General features: G+C 42.4%; 1 protein-coding gene and 1 pseudogene across 3 annotated transcripts in view; one reads left to right on the top strand and one right to left on the bottom strand.

The window, feature by feature from the left end:
* The window catches only part of TIMD4 (T cell immunoglobulin and mucin domain containing 4), a 79,762-nt gene that overhangs the window by 24,981 nt on the left and 35,124 nt on the right, over window positions 1–19,657 (bottom strand). For 2 of the 3 annotated variants that reach the window (XM_031672707.2, XM_072953794.1), the window contains one exon: window positions 777–1,118. In XM_031672707.2, the coding sequence (XP_031528567.2) occupies window positions 777–1,118 (342 nt within the window). Of the gene's footprint in view, window positions 1–776; window positions 1,119–5,286; window positions 5,395–19,657 lie in introns of those variants that run through there. The other variant, XM_006211882.4, reaches the window with a different exon arrangement.
* Window positions 17,734–18,048, top strand: LOC102528196 (enhancer of rudimentary homolog pseudogene; annotated as a pseudogene).

Raw genomic sequence — 19,657 nt, 5'->3', positions numbered from 1 at the left:
ATTAGAGCCACCCGAGATGCTTGGTAAGCGTCTGGATAGCCAGACCCTGCCTTCCAAGATGCCGGTCCCGTTAGGAACAGAGCCCGGGAACCCTCATCCCTGGTGCAGGTTAACACGGAGCCGACATGGAGACGCCTCATCCCAGACAAGCAGGAATCGCGATCGTTGTTAGCACACCTCAACCATAGGCTGCGCCCCAAGCAGCTCAAGTCTGTAGGAGTACCACCATATTTCAAATTTCATCAAAAGCAACTGACAGTCACAGGGAGAACACTTCAAACCTGCTGTAACCGTCTCCAAATCCCCCTCACCTTTTCCCTCTGCCAGAAGTTGCAAACTATTCATTTAATGGGCTGAAGCTGGCCCATGGACACATTTTATTTCGTTCACCCAGTGTGTTTGAAAATTTTGAAATCTTTGCCAAGATGCCAAAATCAATATAGTTCACATAAAAATGGGGAGACCTGCAAACCCTGGGCCCAAATTTCTGTGGCCCCCTTGACAAGCAGCAGCTGCTTCAGATGGAACCTGCAATTCACTAGTTCTCTTCCCCCACCTCTCACCCTCTCCTCACTCACTTCTGTGGCCTCCTGGGCTCCCAGGGGTGCTTGCTCCAGACTGTGGCGCCTCTACTGGTAAACACGTCTCGGATTTAATCTGCCCGCTCATTACTGGAGCAGCTCCAGCCTCTCCAACACCACCCACTGACTCCGTCTGTCACCCATCCATCCACCGCAGAACCTCTCCTTCCGCAGACACGCGCCCCTGGTGCTCACCTTTCCGCAGCTGCAGCCGAATGTTCTTCTTTACATCGTTGAACCAGCCAGGCACCTCTACGCGGCAGCAGTACACACCACTGTCGCCTTCGTTGGTGTTGACGATGGTCAAGGAGATGTCCCCTCTCCCGATACTCCCTTGAAGTGCATATTTTGCTGACTTCTTCCAGAGCACACGCGACCCGTCGGTGTAGAGAAACTCCTCGGTGCATCTGGATTTGGGGCACTGGCCTTTGCCCCAGCACATGCTGTTGCTGTGATGAGACCAGGAGGAGTATATGCAGGGCAAAGTCACTGACTGACCCAAAAACGCTGTCACGACAATCTCTGATGCTGCTGGAGCTGTGAGGAAAGATGAGAAAACTAGGTGGTGAGGTGCTCAGACCTCTCAAATATGCTCCACAGGGATTGTGCAGATTGATGCTTCTGGGAAGATGAAGAGTCGTGGTGTGTACGTTTCTTTGGCCCAAATTCTGGCATGCCCTTCGCTGCTGCTGAGCTCCTAACCCCACACCCTTCCATCCCTCAAGTGGAAAGAGTTGACCACCTGAGTTTCTGAACTCATCTCCACAGCACGACCTTTTGCCGATTTAAAAATTCTGATCTTGAGTACCATTCAATAAACCAGTAAATTCTCCAGTGAAAAATCCTGACTCTTTAACCCAGTTCCACTAACTCATATAACAAGGTCCCCAAACCAGCACTCTACCCAGTGTATCTCAATAGGCAGTGACATGTCCTACGGACTTGGATGCTTCAAATGGGTCTCCTTCTGTCTTCCACATGCAGGCCATGGCAGGAAGACAGCCTGTTCAACTCTGTTCCGCTGTCCAACTCCCCTTGTACTGCTGGATATAGAAATTGATTGCTCTGGACCATTTGTTGTTAGAGAATATGAACTTAGGCAGAGTTTGTGGATTTTTTTTTAATGTTAGAACTGGAGGAGAATCACAGGAGTTATTTAGAATGGCAGCTGTGACTTTAAAATGCTGGAGGATTAGGTTTAACTATGTTAGCTCTGTGAAATAAAACATATCACCGTCTCCAGAATGAAGTATCTGTGTTTCCCAACTTCACCTGCTCCTCAGCATGACCTGGGGGAGCTTGCTAAAATTACCTATTTTATTGCCCAACCCTGAGTCAGAATCTCTGAGGTTGAGACCCGTGGAAGTGTACATCACCAGGTTCTCCAGGTCATTCTGCTGTCACTGACCACTCACTCAGTGTTTGAGGACCACCGGACAGCCTCTTCTAAGACTATCTCCGTCTCTGAGGATCTGTGAAAATTTTCACTGCTGCAAATGGGAAGCCCCTTGGTTTAACTGAGCATCAGTGATTGTTCTAAACCAAATCATGCTGTTGAAGGCAGAGCCAGGCAAATGTAGCTCCAGATCATAAGGAGGACATCCTGCTCCTTCTTGGGTACCTAGATCTCTGCTCACTGTGATCTTCAAGGTATCCTCCTGTAAGGCTTTCCACCCACTAGCGCTGCGAACCCCGTTGGCTATGTTGTATGAGACGTGGCCAGCGGCACCCTGTTTCTCCCTGACCCAGGTGTCACAAACTTCCAGCTATTCCTCTCTGGGAGAAGGTGAGCAGAGCCCTAAGAGTTGCCCAGGGAGGAAGCAAAACGAGATACTTGCTGGGTTTTTCAGAGTGGGCTCACATGATCAAAGGTCAGTCCAAATTCAGACCAGCCTGGAGCCTTCCCTGAACTCATCATCTCCTTCCTTTGCCACAGTGGAGATGTTTCACAGACTACAAACGCTGTGGAAGCCCATTCTGCCCCGCAAGAAGCCAGGAAAAAATTTGTCATCACCCTCAGCTGTGTTAGCTATGCAGAACACGTGCACTTGAAACCAATACCTTCTAAAATATGAGCTTGTTCCTATGAACATTTGGTAAATTAATAAAAAATATGGGACAGAATTATTTCTACACGGAGATTCAACATCTTATTTTCCCAAGTACCACAATGTAGAAGGGGGCATCAGACTACTCACAAAGAAAGACTCGATAGAAAAACTGGCAAAGGATAAAACAGGCAATTCAAAGGTAAGGAAATATGAATGGCCAGTAAATTTTACCTATTAGACTGGTAAAAATTTAAAACACTGATAATATCAAGTGTTGGCCAGACAGGGATCTAGGAGATGGCTTAGCCTACCTGGAGTGAAGTGGGGTGTGAATGCAAATAGCCATATTCCGGGGCAACGTGGCAGTTTCTGTCAACGCTAAATATGCATGTGACCTAGCTGAGCCTGGGCGATTTCCTGTTTTGTTCTCTACTCTAGAAAAGCACACGTGCACAAGGAGACCCATCTGCCGATGTGACCGTAGCGTCATAGGTACGCCAATGAAATGAACAACGTGTGTGGGGGCGTGGCCAACCTGCGGCACAGTCGTTCCATGGAACCACATCTAGAAAATTAATAGAATCAGAGTTGTATCCGTCGGCGTGAAAACGCCAAGCCTTATGAATGCATGAAAAGGGGAAATTTCAAACAGACACATAAAGAACAAACCCTTTTATAAAATAAATAAACCAGTTTGCAGGTTTTTGTGGGCACAGATGTGGGCAGGTAAATGTCTAGAAAAGTTTCTGGTGGGACTACACAGCCAACTCTGTGTCAGCACGTCCGCGATCAGAGGCGAGGGCCTGGGGTTGGGGGTCGTAATCAGAGGGATTTTAGCTTTACAGCATTTTAATTTTTCCACCGAGGGGGTTTCTGTATTACTCATTAGATTAAAAATAAATGTTTAAAAAAAAAAGGAAGCAGGTGTGGCAGGAAAACACCCATTAGACTTACAAGGAAAACCTCACTCTGCCAGTTACTGGTTTTGCTTTCTTTGGAAGACAGCCACAACAATCCTAACCTTATTACCAACACAAAACAGCGGGGCCAGATGATCCTCACCTCAGAAATCCTTCTCAAGTTCCGACGAGATGAAGTGTTCGACGCCACATGAAATTACTAAACGATTAGTGAGAGTAACCAAGCACTTCAGAATTTATAATTAGGATAAGAAACTGTTCCTTCCAGCTGTAAAAGTATCCTTGGAGCAAAGGATCATTGGTATTAAACCAATTTCCCTCTTTCAGGAATCACCCAGGATAGTAGCGAAAACCCAGATTCCAGTGCCAGCCTGGTTCCTTCTCTAGCTGGTGACCTTAAGCAAGGCACTTCCCCAGTCTGGGTTCTCAGTTTCACCATCTACGGAATGAAGGGTTTGACTTGGCATCTTTTAAGAGCACATCTTGCTCTGATCCTCGGTATGTCTGAGCAGTCAGTGTCTTCTAAAACGGTTGTTTTTAAAAAGGCACCAAAAAAAAAAAAAAAACAAACAGAGATCATTCACCAGATGCTCCCTTCTTCAAGTATAGTTGAAGCCCACTCAGTCAGTGTCCAGCTGGCAGCTGGAAATGTGGACATAGCAACTTTCAGCATCACCAAACCCTCCACTCCGACAGCTCCCCGGACAAGATAAAGACCAATCAAAAACAATGATAAGGAAAATGACAAGAAACGCTTTCATCCCCTTAACTCTGAAAGAGGGTCTGGGGAGAGAGGAAGCTAAGTGAGCAATTACTGCAGGGTGACAAGTTCCCTAACAGGGGGCTCCAGGGCGGACTGGAACTTGTAGCAGAACCACTTAAACCAGTTAGGAAGCTACGGGTGGTCAGGAAAAGCCTGACTTAGGTGGAGACCTGAGGGTGCACGGAGTTACAGAGGAAAGAAAGGCCGAAAGAACACTATGACAGAGGATTGTTTCTCGTGGAATGTTGGTGTTTTCTCCTGGAGCACATTTGAAAGATTCATGTGCAGGTAACGATGAACTTTTAAAACTACAAGGGACATTAGACATTGTCTAATCCTAAAATCATGGATAGTTAAAACTGGTCTTAACCAGGTCCCTCATTTCATGCATGGAAGGGCCATTGTCCCCAGTGTCAATGGTTAGGGACTGAGACATGACTCCAGCTCAGCCCAGAGCCTTCCGCCCTACAGCAGCAGGATGTGAAGGTTTACAAGGGTCCACGCCAAGTGGACATTTGCATCATCCCAAACCTGAGAACAACGTGTGGAAAAGATAAACCTCACCTTGACGCCTGACTCCCAGCAAAATAAAACAAAGCAAGAAGCAAACAAAAACTCCTAAAGATAAAGAGAAAAATAAGAATTATAATAAGGGCTTTTACCAGAACAAATTCCCCTGGCTCTGACTGTGCCAATGATACCTGCAAAGGAAGTTTCCCCATTTTATCTGACCCTTTATTTTTGTGTCTCTATTTAAATTGCCATTTCTGGTACGAACATAAATACTCCCACCCTAAAATCCCCAAACCGGTCTCAGAATAAACCCCGTGTAACAAAGGAAGGGAGAAACTCTCCAAAGAAGAGACCTCAGTGGAGGCAGGCATGAAGCGGGCTCCTGCCTCGCCGAGACCCAGATCAGCCATGTCAATCCATCCCAGCGACCCCAGCGTGGATGGCCTGTGGACACTTACTCAGATAAAGCCGCCCGAGCTCCATCACCAGCCAGAGAATCAGAGGCCCTTGGGACATTGTGACTGTTGGCAGGCTCCAGAAAGCTGTCGGTCTGTCCCAATTCCATGTCTTATACTCCAGTTAATGCTGACAGGGCGGGACCTTGGGGTTTCATTTCTCTTTTTGCCTCATAATCTTCCCTTTCCCCCTCCTGAAGGGCCTCGCTCATTCTGGGATGTGTGATAAAATGTGCTGTGCTCTCTCTCCTGGCCGTGAGCACGTGTGTGCACACGGGTGGAGCGGCGGCGTGGGTGTACGTGTCCTCCTTGTCGGCTCGGGTGTGTGGCGGGGTGTGTGAGGGGTGTGGGGGTCCTACAGGCACGTGCGCATCTCTGCATGTGCATGTGTGTGCACGTGTGCGTCAGAGATGCATCGGCCACAGGCCTCCTGCCTACTGCGCAGCTGACGATAAAAGGCAATTAACTCTCCCTGCTGGTAGTGGTTCACACCTGGACTCCGCATCAGAGCCAAAGGAGAGTGAGACAGGAATTTGACTCTGCTCCCATTCTGGGCTCTCTCTCACCCAGACTCTTGGCCCCCTTGCCCTGATAATGGAGACAGAAAAGCAGGACTGCCATCAGCCATCACATAAGCCAAAACCATGGAGTTTATGGGGCCAGGAAAGAGAGGGTCAGCAGAGGAAGCCTATGGTGATAGTTACAAGACAGGCTGAGGTAACAAACAAACCCAAGGTCTGGGCCATTCTGCCACTTGGGAGTGAAGCCACTGGATGGGGAAAAAGCACAAAAGACAATTCATGAACTGGGTTTCAGGCTTGAACCAGATGAGATTTGTGACCCTTCTGGACTCAGCCATACATCCAGCACCACAAAACCTGTTAGAGGAGGAATCAAATCAATGCTCACCAACCAGGTGTATTTTCTAAAACAGGTTCATCTCATCCTCGTTAGTTCTTGAATGCTTACTCACATGCCAGGCACTCTGCCACATGATCTAGATGTATGATTTAGCGGTCACAACCCCAAGAAAAAGATAGTATTATTTTCCCCATTTAACAGATGAGGAAACTGCAGCTTAAAGGAGTTAAGTCAATGATGTTCACAGCAAAAATGTTGCACAGAGCTCAAACCCAGGACTTTCTGATCCCAAAGTCCCTGCTCTTAATCACTACACCCTTCTTGGATCTGTGACCCGGAGGGTAACGCACCATGAGACCAAGCATACCAGCGGCCAGCTCCTATCTAGTCCCAGAGAAGGAATTTAAGAATGCATGAATGTTCAAGATTAAAAAAAAAAAGTTATTTGATTGTAACCAGCCAAACAAGGCTTAAAACTTCAAATTGCTCACCCTGAAGATATTGGTGAAAATACAAATACTGGGTGAGGCTATGGACTCAGAGAAGCCAGAAAACAAGGAGGAAGGAATGAAAAGAGAGGGACTCAGAGACAGTCTTTCCACTGAATGCCCCCAGAACTGTCCTTTTCCCACCCTATTCCCAGGAAACTGGGGGACTTAATCTCTGGATACAGTAAATGCCCCAAATAAAACCCTCAAAGGTACTGATATTTGGGTGTCCTCTGACAGTATCACCCAGTCCCTCTTTAATAAAGGCACCCGTGCACGAATCTCAGTCACACATGCTTGCACTATCAATTAGTTTTTAGGGTGTCACTGTATGATATGAACAGACAACCAAGAACCTTCAGACATTGTGGGCAAGTTCTTCAGTCTGAAAAAATACAAAAGCAACAGAGAGAGCAGAAGAAAACTAAAAAACACACACACTAATATCTTTCAAGAAAAAAAGAGAAAGAACAGAGAAGCTATAAAAAGGAAAAATAAGAGAAAAAGAGCTCTTAGAAATTAAAAACATTATACTTAACCCAAAATTTTGTGGACGGTTTGAAAAGTAAATTTAAGGATGTTTTTCTAGAAAATGGAACCCATCTACGAAATCAGACGACTAGAGGTCTTTCAGACTGCTAGGTATTTTGAAAATAGATTTTGTAAATCTTTGACAGATAGAACATTTGAAATGAATTTGGATGGATAATTAGGAAATTAAGAAAACGGAAAAAACGAGGCAATTACTACAACCAGGAACAATAAAATGTCGTAAAAGAAAGAATATGTAATTATAGTACATTTATTCAATGTGAAAGATAGTTGTAAGGTCAGAATTATAAAAACTCTGGCTACTGGTTTAACATAAAATGGTTATATGACTACATTGGAAAGATAGGCGGAGAGAAAGTTGGGGTGGGTGGATGCAAGAATGTCAAACTGTTATTTACCCTTACAGGAGGTCAACAGATAATGTCTAGATTGATCAAACACTACCAGCCCAAGCACATTATTAGTAATATGGAGGTAAGAAACAGAAGAAAAAAACTTGAAGAGTTTAAATTTTATCAGAAGGAATAGGAAAGGAATTTGCTATAGTCTAGTAATAAGCCTTTTAAAATAACTAAATTACTCTAAGTAATTTACAGTAATTTATTTATATGTTATTTAGACTACATGAATTTGTCAAATGTACACACTGAGCACACCTAGCACCCAGCTCTTAGTTTCTAATACCATTCTCCAGTAGAAGGAACTAGAGCTCCTTGGAAAAGTGGCCGATTCTAGGAGAGAGGCAGGAAATGTTTAAGGTGAGTCTAGCATCTTACAGCACTGGAAAGTATGGAAGGGCTAAACAAATTAAAACAAAAATCTACAGTTTAACAGTAGGATTGTTAAAGGGCCAAGGAGAAGCTAAAAGAGCTCCCAAGGACCAAAGCTGGAACAAAATTTTAAAAATAGAACTGGATTATAACCCAAAGTATATAATAAATACCAATGAACCCAGATGGATATAAACAAGTGATTGAATCAATAAAGTGGGGGAGAAGGGACACATCTTCTCCCTGGAAGAATTGCAAATAACTCATGCAGATACTCCCTCCTCGAGGACGTGAAGCGTAACTCCCACTCCTTAATTGTGACCTGGACACAGTGAACTTTTCCCCAACAAAATACAGTGTGGAGAGGGAGAAAAAAAGACTACCTTCCCAGCGGAGGAACTTGGCAAACCCTGCTGCAGGCAGGAGGTCAACATCAACATCAGAGATAAGGCATGTTGACAGTACGGCCTTATCTGTACGGATAAGATGTGATGTAAATGGCCCTTGACCTCTGCGGGTTTTCCTCCCAAGAACCCATAACCCAGGTCAAGGTATGAAAAAAACATCAGACACAGACTAGCTGAAGGGCATTCTACAAAATACCTCTGGACATTGGTCAGTGATGGTTGTCAATGTTCATCCACGAATTGTAACAAATATACCAGGCAAAGGTAAGATGGTAACAGTAGGGGAAACCAGACGTGGGGTGTATGGGAGCTCTCTGTGCTCTCTTCACAATTTTCTCTGTCAATCCGAAGCTGTTCTAAAAGTTTGTTTTTTAAGAAGTGCATATATTTTTATCTTAGAAATGAAAATGTTAATAGTAATTTGGAATCTGGAAGGAGTCGTGCACTGGAAAATAGAATAAGCTTTGTTTTCTTCTCTTTCCAAGATAGGATAAGTGGACAGGCTTTGGAGAATTCACAAACATACTAATATTGGATGCTTCATTTGTATTACTATGTTAAAGCATATTATTTTTGAGAGAGGGTCCATATGAGTTCTAAGCGTTTCATGTCTCTGCCAACTTCTTTTTCTGTGTATGGAATTTGCCTCTGGAGACCAGGTGCTCCCTCTTTCTCAGTCAACACAGTTCAGTCGGCACTGATTTCATTTGTGGTCAGGGTGATTGGCTCAAGGATGGACAAGTGACCCAAACAAAGCCAAGGATACACACAGTCTTATCACATTTACTGGAACTTTTGAGCAACAGGGACCCTTTCTGTCTTCCACTGTTCTTTGGGCTGTGAGGACATGAGCTTGAAGCCACTGTTAGTCATCGTGCCACCAATGGGGGCAGTCTGCTTGGTCAGAGAACCCAGAAGGCAGAAGGCAAGTGGAGAAAGAGACAAAACCTAGACCTCGACAAGGTTTGAGCCTCTGAAATAAGGCACATCAGTGTGCCAATAAATCCCACTGGGGGCTTAAGCCAATTTGTGTTGAGCTTCCTGTCATTTGGGATCAGAAGACCCCCAAGTCTAAACCTAGAAGGACCTCTACAGAGTGGCAGGTTAACAGACAATATAGCACATTGTGATAAGATGTGACAAGGAAAGGACAGAACACCATGGAATTGTTGGGAAAAGACTCCTAGCCCAGTTTCAAAGATGGAAGGAGAGAGTCAAGGACACCGTTAAAGTCTAGACCTAAAGCACATTGGAGATGACTGGGGTGGGTTAGAAAGAATTTCAGGCAGAGTGAGGAGCATATAAAAGTTCAGTGGTGATAACTTCAAGGCACTTGGGACTAACTGAAGAATTTCAGCTCTTCAGGTATGTATTATAGTATTTAGAAGTAACTGTGAAATTTAAATGTTCTCAACAACAACAAAAAATTAAGGGAAAAAATTAGCATAAAATCACATAGGGCTATGTGTAGACCAACAATGAGACCACAGAGTGGCCCAAGGACTACGATTGGCATGTGTATGTGTCCATTTCACTATGGCTGGACCACAAGGAGGAGGGAAGAAGTGGAAGTACCAAGGGAGGAGACTGGACCACAGATGAGCTCAGATCACGAAGGGCCTGAAAAGCCGCATGATGGAGTATGGGCACTGTCCTGATGGCAAAGAGAATCCTTCTTTGGTGGATGATCATTGAACTTGAGAGCAAAACCTATAAAAAAAAGAATTGCACAATTGGGAGTCTTTTCATTAAAATGGTGTTCAGAATTCACTAGTTGTAAGATCTCTTAAGTCTTCTCCTGCTTGTACAGTCGCTGACTGTGTATTCTCTTGAGGTCAGGAAATGACTTTAACCTGAGAAGGGAGCAATTTCATGGATTCTCTTAGAGTATTGCCAACCTTCTTATTGTCAATCAGGGAGGTCTACTCAGCCAGCTTCCTCTCACTCTATGACCCTTGCATCAGCTTCCTTATTTTCTGTGATTTCCTGTGGGCTGGGAAATCAGACTGCATGGGTTCCATCTTGACCACATAGTATCTGTGTGGCTCTGAGCAAGTTACTTAATCTCCCTGTGCTCAATTATCCCTCTGTGAAATGGAGATAAGACTTCCTACATCTTGGATTGCTATGAGTAACAAATGAGATGGTCCATGGAAAGAAATTAGCAGAGTACCAGGCAAATAGTGAACACCCAACAAATGTTAGTTATTATTCAAGTAGTTGCTAGTTAGGTGGTGGTAGAGGAGCACAAAAGAAAGAATGACCTGTTGTAGTGGATATCTTGTCATTGCCTGCTCAACATCCCTTCCTTTGTGGATCCAGTCCAGCATCTGAGCAGATAGGTATAACCCAATCATTCAGTCCCTTCCTTTGTGAGGATTGGCACAAGGCAAAGAAAATAGGCTGGTTTACTTGGAAAGGCTAGTTCAGAAACATAAAGAATCATGAATCTTGAGGGGAAAAGGGGCAAGTGAAGGATCCCTAATTTACTCATCCATCCAAAGCCTGATACACGTGGCCAAGCCTCTGCTTGCATGCTTTCTTCCAAGCAGTCCTTTCTACTTCCACACAGCCTTAGTTGTTAGGGAAATGAATATTCACTAAGCTGCAGCTATCTGCCAAGTGCTGTGTTGATCACATATAATCCCAACTATAAACCTGTAAAGGAATTACTACCTTTTACACATATATACAAAGAAAGAGGGATTGCAAAAATGTTAAAAAAAAAAAACTCACAACATAGCTTTTCTTGTCTAGTATATTAGTTACAGCTTATTTGAGGACAAGGAGAGAGGGTCACTCACAGTGCCCCAGGGAACAGGTGACTCCTGACAAGGGCACTCGTGATCTGGAATCCTTACCCATCAAGAACCCCCCAAAGCATCACTTGTTCTGCTCCTTTCTCAGGTATCTCTTTCTGCTTACCTCTGAACAGCTCCCTTGACCAGCTTTCCTCATGATTTCAGCTTGCTCACAGTCCACGACCTACACCACAGCCCCATGTCCTCTCTGTGACCCTCAGCTCAGTTCTCTGAGCTCACTGACTCGTGCTGTCTATGATAAATCCCAGATTCCTGAAAGAGAGCTCCAGTTGCTCCAATTCTCATGTTCCTTGGGAGACCTCAGATTGTAGTTCACTGGCAGGCCTGAGGCTGGCTACCCTAGGACCAGCCATGCCCAGGAGAAGAGAGACCCCATGGTGCAGAAAACAACCATTCCATTTGCAGTTTGAGCAGTGAGGGCTGTGGATGGGTTACGCCCTTCACAAGTGCCTGGGGTGAGCTGGCAAAGGCTAAGCACACCAGTACAATAAGAATTTGTTTATGTTTGCTACCAAAGTAGTCAGGTGAGTCACTTAGAAATCCATTCAGTTGTGAGTAATCGAGATCCAATTCACCAAAGCCTAAACATACAAAAGGTTTGCTTTTCCACTCACAACAAGGTCTGGATGTAGGCGACCTATGGCTTCAAAACGATCAAGGACCGAGACTCTTTCCTTTCTGTTCCCCCATGTTGATATGGCCCAACATGATCACAGAAGGGCTGATAAACTCCTGGACATCAGGTTCATCTTTGGGAAGGAGAATGAGTCACAGGGCTTTCACATTGTTACTCCTTGACTTTTATTGAGGACGGGAAGACCTTCTTAGGAAAGACCTTATAACTTATTATCCAGAACAAAGCCAGCAGCCAACTTTCAGATCCAACCTATGAGATGTCTGTGACTGGCTTAGACCAATCAAGGCCACCCCCTGAGCCTGGGGTAGGGACCCAGGTTCTCTGAGATCAAGGGATGAAATACACTGGTTCCTGAAAAAATATTAGAGTTCTGTTAGGAGAAGGATAGGCTGTTGGTTGAGCAATGAACAGCGCCTTCTTTAACAGAGCGCTCCTCCAGGATAAGGAACCACACGTAGGCACCCCCTTTGCAACTGGCCCAATGCTTCCAATAGATAAGAAGTTCTTTCTGAGTAAATGAATGAATGAACAAATGAATGGATATTTCGACTCATTAAAGAGAAAAATGAATACAAAATAGAAAGAAGACTGGGGTGGCTGTCAGGAGATACAAAGATTTGAGAAGTATCTGTGAGATTTCTCACATTTCTGAACCTCAATTTCCTCATCTCTAAAATAAGATTGAAAAATCCCTTCACCATAAAGTTGATTTGGGTGTTAAATGAAATGATTTATGAGGAAATTCTCTGAAGTCATAAGGAATTCAGAAAAACGGTTTCAATTTATAAGCAATGGAAACAAAGATAGGAGGAAACTGGCATGAGTCAATCGACCTTAGAAATCATTCTTACAAGGGGGGCTCCCGCAAACAGAAAAGGAGAAATGGAGCCTGGGTGGATACAGGTTCTCATTGGTACAAGAAGTCATTGTTACGTTGATTTTACCCTCCAAAGATGGAAGAGAGTTTCCATCTGAATAATATGGGAAGTGCTGAAATCTTGGGACCTAACTCGTTCTTCTGGCAAGTCTAGAATTTGGGTTAAGAAACTGAAAGTGGGAGACTTAGATATAAGAAAGAAAAAGGACAGCATTCAGCTCCCCTGGGGATATCCTAGTTGGCCCAACCAAAATGAAACCACGACTTCCAGGTTACATTACTATATTGTGGGACCTCTGATGACTATAGCTGGCTGCCTTTGGCAACTGAGTTCAGTTTGATCTCAGAGAGCTTAGGCATAGCTGTTTTTACAAATATTTCAGTTAACTCCAGGCCTGTGGTGAAGCAGCATTCCCCACCCTCACCTCCACGATGTTTGGTAACGGCCATTTGACTTGGCCAGTGCCCGTGGCAGAAGTGTCATGGGTCACTTGTAGGTAGAAGCCTATAAGAATTGGTGTGCAATTCACTATCCCCCACCCCCACCCCCGACAGAGCAACTGGCTCCAAACCATGAGAGCTCCACAAGTCTGGGTCCCTAAGTGAGAGTGACATCAAGCAGGAAGCCCTCCCCTGATGACCCTCCAGGGACAGAAGCAAAAACAAAAGCAAAATTGTATTGTTCTAAACCACTAAATTGTCTAACTCCAGTGTAATGTCATGGGTCCTCATACTGCTGCAGTCTTGTGTGGAAACAGCAGCAAGAAAGGGTTACAAACATTATTTGAAGTGAGAAAGCTCAGGACTGGAGGCTCTGACACTTACTGGCCACCTGGCCAACCATGCTACGCCCCTTTAGCCTTGCTCTTGTTCCTCTGTCAGCCTAGACCTGTGGTTCTCAGATCCGGCTACCCATTAAAATTACAAGAGGAACTTCAAAAACACACCCAGGTTCTGCCCCAGGCATTGTGATTTCATTGGTCTTGGGTGGGACCTACGCATTAATTTTTTTTAAGCCAAATGTGCAGCTCAATTTCAGAGCTGCTTGTCTAGAATCCCTTAATATTATTTAACTGGTTCACCCTTCCAACACTCAGACTGAACCTTCTCCAAAACGTCTTCCCAAATCCAAAATCCCCACTTGAGCTCCAGTGGCAACGTGGGCACAATTGACCTCTGTAATCAGAACATCATATGAAGATTATCCATGTCCACATCTACTTTCTAACCAGAGTGTCATCTCCTGGAATACGTACTAAAATCTTCCTGCAGCCCCAGCACCTGGCAGAGATCCTGGCATCAAGCCATACAATAAGGTATATACCCAATATCTAAACAGAGAAAAGACCACTGGATTAAAATTAAGAAACTGTCAACAACCTTTGAGAAACAGGTTTAATAGAGGCATGAAAGAAATGACACCATTGTAAACTGAGAAGTGAATGTGAAACTAAGTTAATATTTGAAGACGTTGTCTTGACAGGAGAAATAGAAAGTCAGGTCATGATGGTCAAGACAACGGGTCATTTTTACGATGGAACAAAGCAAGTTTTGTAGTCCTGGGAAAGATATCATTCAAAAGGAAAACATGTTTCCGCAGAAAAGTATAATTTTTGTTAGTTAAGGATTCAGAAATAGGAGAAGGAGGTGGAGAAGAGAGCACAGGTGTACAAAATGTCAAACATGGTTATTTTTATCTGGGGAGATCTGGGTGGCAGTTTTTTCTCTCCCAGCAAGGTCTCAATAAGTTTGTGTTGAACGGATAAATTTTCTTTAGCTGAGTGAATGTGTGCATTTTCCCCACAAGTGCAGTGTTGAGTTTATCATGCAGGTTAAGGAACAATTACCATCACAGGTCTGCTCTCATATTTTCCCCTGATATTTCCACACTGACTTCAATTTTTATCCAATCTATTAAGTAAATGTCATTGGGTATGTTAAGTATCCTTTAAAAATGCATAGAACTGTCTGTATATTATGTTTTAAACGTACAAGATATTTTCCTATATATCTCATTCTGCTTCCTTGTTTACTCAAAACTATGTTCTGGAGATGTAACTGTATTACCGTACAGACATTTATCTAACACTTTCTAATTGCTGCATAATATACCATGATAGGCAAAGCCCCTGTTATACTCATCCATTCTTGTACTGATGGACACCTACTTTACCTCCAATTTCCAACTAACACAAAAAAATTTCAATGAACAACCTCATACATGGCCCTACATGGACCTGAGAGTTTCTTAGGGTTAAGTTTCCAGACAAGGATCTAGATAAATTATAGGCTAGTCACACACTTAATATCAACAAGTACTGACAAATCTCTCTCCGGTACAACTGACTAGTTACACTCTGTGCACGCGATTCTACTTCCCTACATCCGTGCTAGCAATATTACCCATCTGTTATTTTTGCCATGCTGATAGATGTGATGTGCTATTTTGTTCTCTTTGGATTTCTTTGATTACTACTGAGTTTAATCATCTCGTCACTTACTGGTTAACAGTTTGTTTCCCCTTCAGTGAACTGACTTATCTTTGCTCGTTTTTCTGATGGTTTCCTTTCTCTCAATCTCTGTATGTATGTGTGTGTGTGTGTGTGTATACTATCATCTCTGAACATTAAAAGTAATTTCTTCTGCTCCACCATCCCTCTGCCAACTTTGGTCACTGAATACTTCGCTGAACCAAAATCCTTAATAATAACATATTAAAATCCATCGAGTTTTATCCTCATGGTTTCTGCCTTGAAGGTTTTGTTTGAGAGTTCCTCTTCCATTCCAAGATTACTAAAATAGTTGTCTATTTTTTTCCTACTAACTTTATAGTTTTACTTTTGAAATTGATCTTCAGTCTCTCCAGAGTTCACCATACATATGGTATGAGGTAGGGATCCAACTTTATTTTTTCTCTATAAAAGTTAGTTTTCTCACTATTTTCTGCTAAAAGTCCATGCTCTCTTTAATGACTGGTGATGCCATCTCTTTCATATGCTATGTAGAATATCAAACAGGTAGGAAACCATGTGTGAAAGTGTCTTGTTTTCTATGCTGTTTACTCAGATGCAATGGGGTTTCTTCTTGTTGTGATTTAAGTGATTTAAAGTTTTTTTCTTCATAAAGTTTTTGTGCATCCTTGATTAGGTTAATTACTATATATTTTACACTCTTTATAGATCATGTGAGTCATACTTTATTTTTACATTTTCAAACAATTATTGCTGAGATAGTAATTGCTGTTGACATCTTAGCTACTTTCTATTTTGTATTCAATTAATAAGGATTACTTTTCAAAAAAAAGTTATGAAACAAAAGAGGAAAAAACACTTACGAAAAGTTTGCCTTTAGGAACAAGGATATTTCTTCCTCTAAAACAGGAAGAGTGACACAAGAAGGGTCAAGGTCGCAGAAAAAAATGTAGTGGATTAAGTGAGGGAAGTTAAATAGTTTATTCTTCAAATTGAAGTAGTCTTTATGGTTTTGAACCTCATACCTTGAAGCAAGAAAATACTGTTCTATTTAAAAACAAAACAAAACCCAGGCCAATCACTGTAATTAAGGAGTTACAAGGAAAACAGCCCTTTCTAAGAAGAGTTATGTAATACAAGAATGGAACAACTAAACCTTTAGAGTAAAAAGGAAACAAAAATCAGAGTGAAATCCAAACAATATATTCTCCATCTACTTCCTCATCTATAAAATGAGGTTGTGCTAAATGATATCTAAATTTCCTTCTGCCTCAAGTCTCTGAAAATATTCCTTTTAGAAGATGAAGAAGTGGGAGTGAAAAAAAGAATTTTAAGTATAAATTAATCTCCTCTATTGACTTGCGTGTTCTATTGTTTTCTCTGGCAGAAGAGTTATTCTTCACGGGAACTCCAGAGGAGTAAGTTTAGCCCATATAAATGCACAGAAACAATTTGGGAAGGGACACTCTGGGAGAGGAACTGGATTATTTTTGTCACTGTCATTTTTGCTGGTTACTGAACTCCTTCCCTGTCACCAGCTCTACCCCCAGTCTAATACTGAAGCTCTTGTCAGTGAGGTCCATGTATTTTAAGAGTCTTCTAGTTTGGGAAGAGAAGAGGAAGAGGGGGAAGTGAAACTTCTGGAGTTGCAGTGCTAAAGAAAGCTTTTTCTTTCAGAGCTTTTGCTGCCAAATTTTTGCTCAAAGTTCCTCTTTGGTGAGGTAAGACTCCCCCCCCCACCCCATATTCACATAAAAAATATTTGAGACAATATACAAGACTCATCCCTGGAGTGTCTTGAATAACAGATGGCTTTTTTCACTTAGATGAGCTCCATTTCTTCATTCCTCCATCTATGCAGCAGATCCAATCCCCTTCCCAACATCTCAAGGGTAACTTGGAAAGAAACCAAAGTTATACTTTTGAAGAACAGTAAACCTTATCTCAAATGGCCATCTCAAAATGTAAAAATATGGTTTAGAAATAGGTGGAGACAGAAATAAATAAAAGCAAATACAAGACTACTGTTAATAATAGCACAACATTGGGAATAACCTGAGTGTCACTGGCCACCGGTATGATGAATTATGCTGAGTCATCCATTTAAAGATTCAGCGACCATTAATGAGGAGGTTGTAGGTGTATATTTATTGAGGTTTAAAAAAGATCTCCAGGATAGGAGTGAGGGAAAGGATCTTCATGACAGAGTGCGACAATCAAGACACAAACGATTATGCACAATCTTAACCCATTTTGTAAGCATACACACACACACAGACACAAGCCTGAAATGATACAAAAGAGATAAACAATGGTCTCCTCTGAGCAGAGGAAAATGAGATGTTCGGTTCTTTTCTCCTTCATCCATCTATAGTTTTAAATTTTGTGTAACAATTAGCTTACATTCTTATACTAAAGCAAAAGATTTGAACAGAAAGAAAACAGCAAAGAAATCAAAGATGAGTGAGCATTAGAGATATACGTACTAGTCTCAGCATGTGAAAAGTCTGACAGTAGAGTGCGGTGGTGGTGCCGGCAGCCACTGCAGCAAAAGAGTTTGGCGTGATGCATCACACCATTTTGCTGGTACAGACTACAAAGAGGCCAGAAGGCAGAACTTACGCTGACTATGAATCTACTAATGAATGCATGGAAGGTGTTTGTGAAATGTATGAAGAACATCTGAGAAGAATGAATCCCAACAGCCTCTCTATCACATATGACATCAGTCAGTTGTTTGATTTTATCGATGATCTGGCTGACCCCAGCTGCCTTGTTTACCGAGCTGACACCCAGACATGCCAGCCTTGTAACAAAGACTGGATTAAAGAGAAAATATATGGGCTCCCTCATCGGCAGGCCCAGCAGGCCAGGAAATAGTTGAGTCTGGAAGCATTAGGGGGGGTGGGAGTGGTCTTGGAACACAGGTGTGGACAGCGTGCTGTAGTGAAAGTTTTGTATTATAGTAATCCTGTTTCCGTTTTGGTACATTCTGGCCAGGATTGAATGTATTAGATGAAATGTGAGGATCTTGTTCCATCTGAAACATCCATTGCCCTCCCAGCCTGTTTTTTTTTACTTAAACATTTCTATGATGATTTAGATGGAAGTTAGTTTTTGTCAGTTAGTGTTGGTTCCAATCCTTCAAGCTGTTCATATCTGTTTTATAACATTCACTGTACTAACCCTTTTCAAAATGGGGTGGGGGTGGTGACACAGTTGAGTTATGTCCTCAGGATAAAGTCTTGGTGGAAAACAAATAAATGTTCTTTAGTTTAAGAAAAAAAAGTCTGACAGTAGAGAAGTCTGACTAAATCACCAAACTTTCTTCGTGCCTCAGTTTCCTTTCCTGTCAAGTAGGAAGAGTTTGGCACAGAGTTTTTGTGATAAGTCAAAACATCCTCTCACAAAGATTTGATAATAAGTTAGACATACGCTTTCTCTGAGGCCCAGCCATTCCATGGGTAGGTATTTACTTAACAGAAAACATGTCCACACAAAGACTTACACATAAATGCCATAGGGTTATTCTCAGCAGCCAAAAACGGGAATGTTCCTGCAACAAAACGCTATTCAAGTATAATAAAGAACAAACTACCGATACATGCAACATGAATCTCAAAAACATTATGCCAGGTGAAAAATCTAGACACAAGAGACTGCAAATTGTACTATTCCATTTATATGAAATTCTTTTAGAAAGAAAGGTGGGGGGCAAAACCATGTGACAGAAAGCAAATCAGTAGACCAGTAGCTGATCAGTTGAGGCTGGAAGTGAGGGGAGGGAGAGGGGCTTTGCCTGCAAAGAGGTCCACTGGAACATGCTGGAGTGATGGAAACATCTGTCTTGAATGTGATGGTGGTTACATAATGGGACACATTTGCCAATATGAGGTAGTTCGTATGCTTACTATGGGTGAATATTGGAGAAAGGATATGGCTCAGTGGTAGAGTGTATGCTCAGCATGCACAAGGTGCTGGGTTCAATCCCCAGTACCTCCTCTAAAAATAAATAAATACATACATACATACATACCTAAATCGAATTACCTCCCCTCCTCCAAAGAAATAAAATAAAATGAGTCAACCTTAATGTATGTAAATTATACCTCAATATAGCTGTTTTTAAAAGCACGCAGCAGAACTTAAAAAAAAAATACCATCCACCCAAGTATGTTGCAAATATATTACAAAATGTAAAGCTCTAAAGAAATGTAAGGAATTTTTAAGTACATTTCTTTTAGAACTAAACAAAGTACAAAGAAACAACCTTGAAATGCATTCAGCTAGTGACAATGCCCCTTTGAAAAATGGGGGAGTGGGTGTGAGCAAAGATAAAAAAGAATTGCTCTCTGTTCCTTTGATTTCTTTTAGGTGTGTTAAACTTTACATAACAGTTTAAGGGAAAATATATCTCCTCTAAATTATTTTAATCCTGTTCTCTGCTCAGTACTTGGTTGGAAAGCAGAGAGGAGAAAGTGGAGAAAAA

This window comes from Vicugna pacos, chromosome 3 (genome assembly GCF_048564905.1).
Source record: "Vicugna pacos chromosome 3, VicPac4, whole genome shotgun sequence".
NCBI lineage: Eukaryota > Metazoa > Chordata > Mammalia > Artiodactyla > Camelidae > Vicugna > Vicugna pacos.
This window is presented reverse-complemented; position numbering and strand designations above follow the sequence as displayed.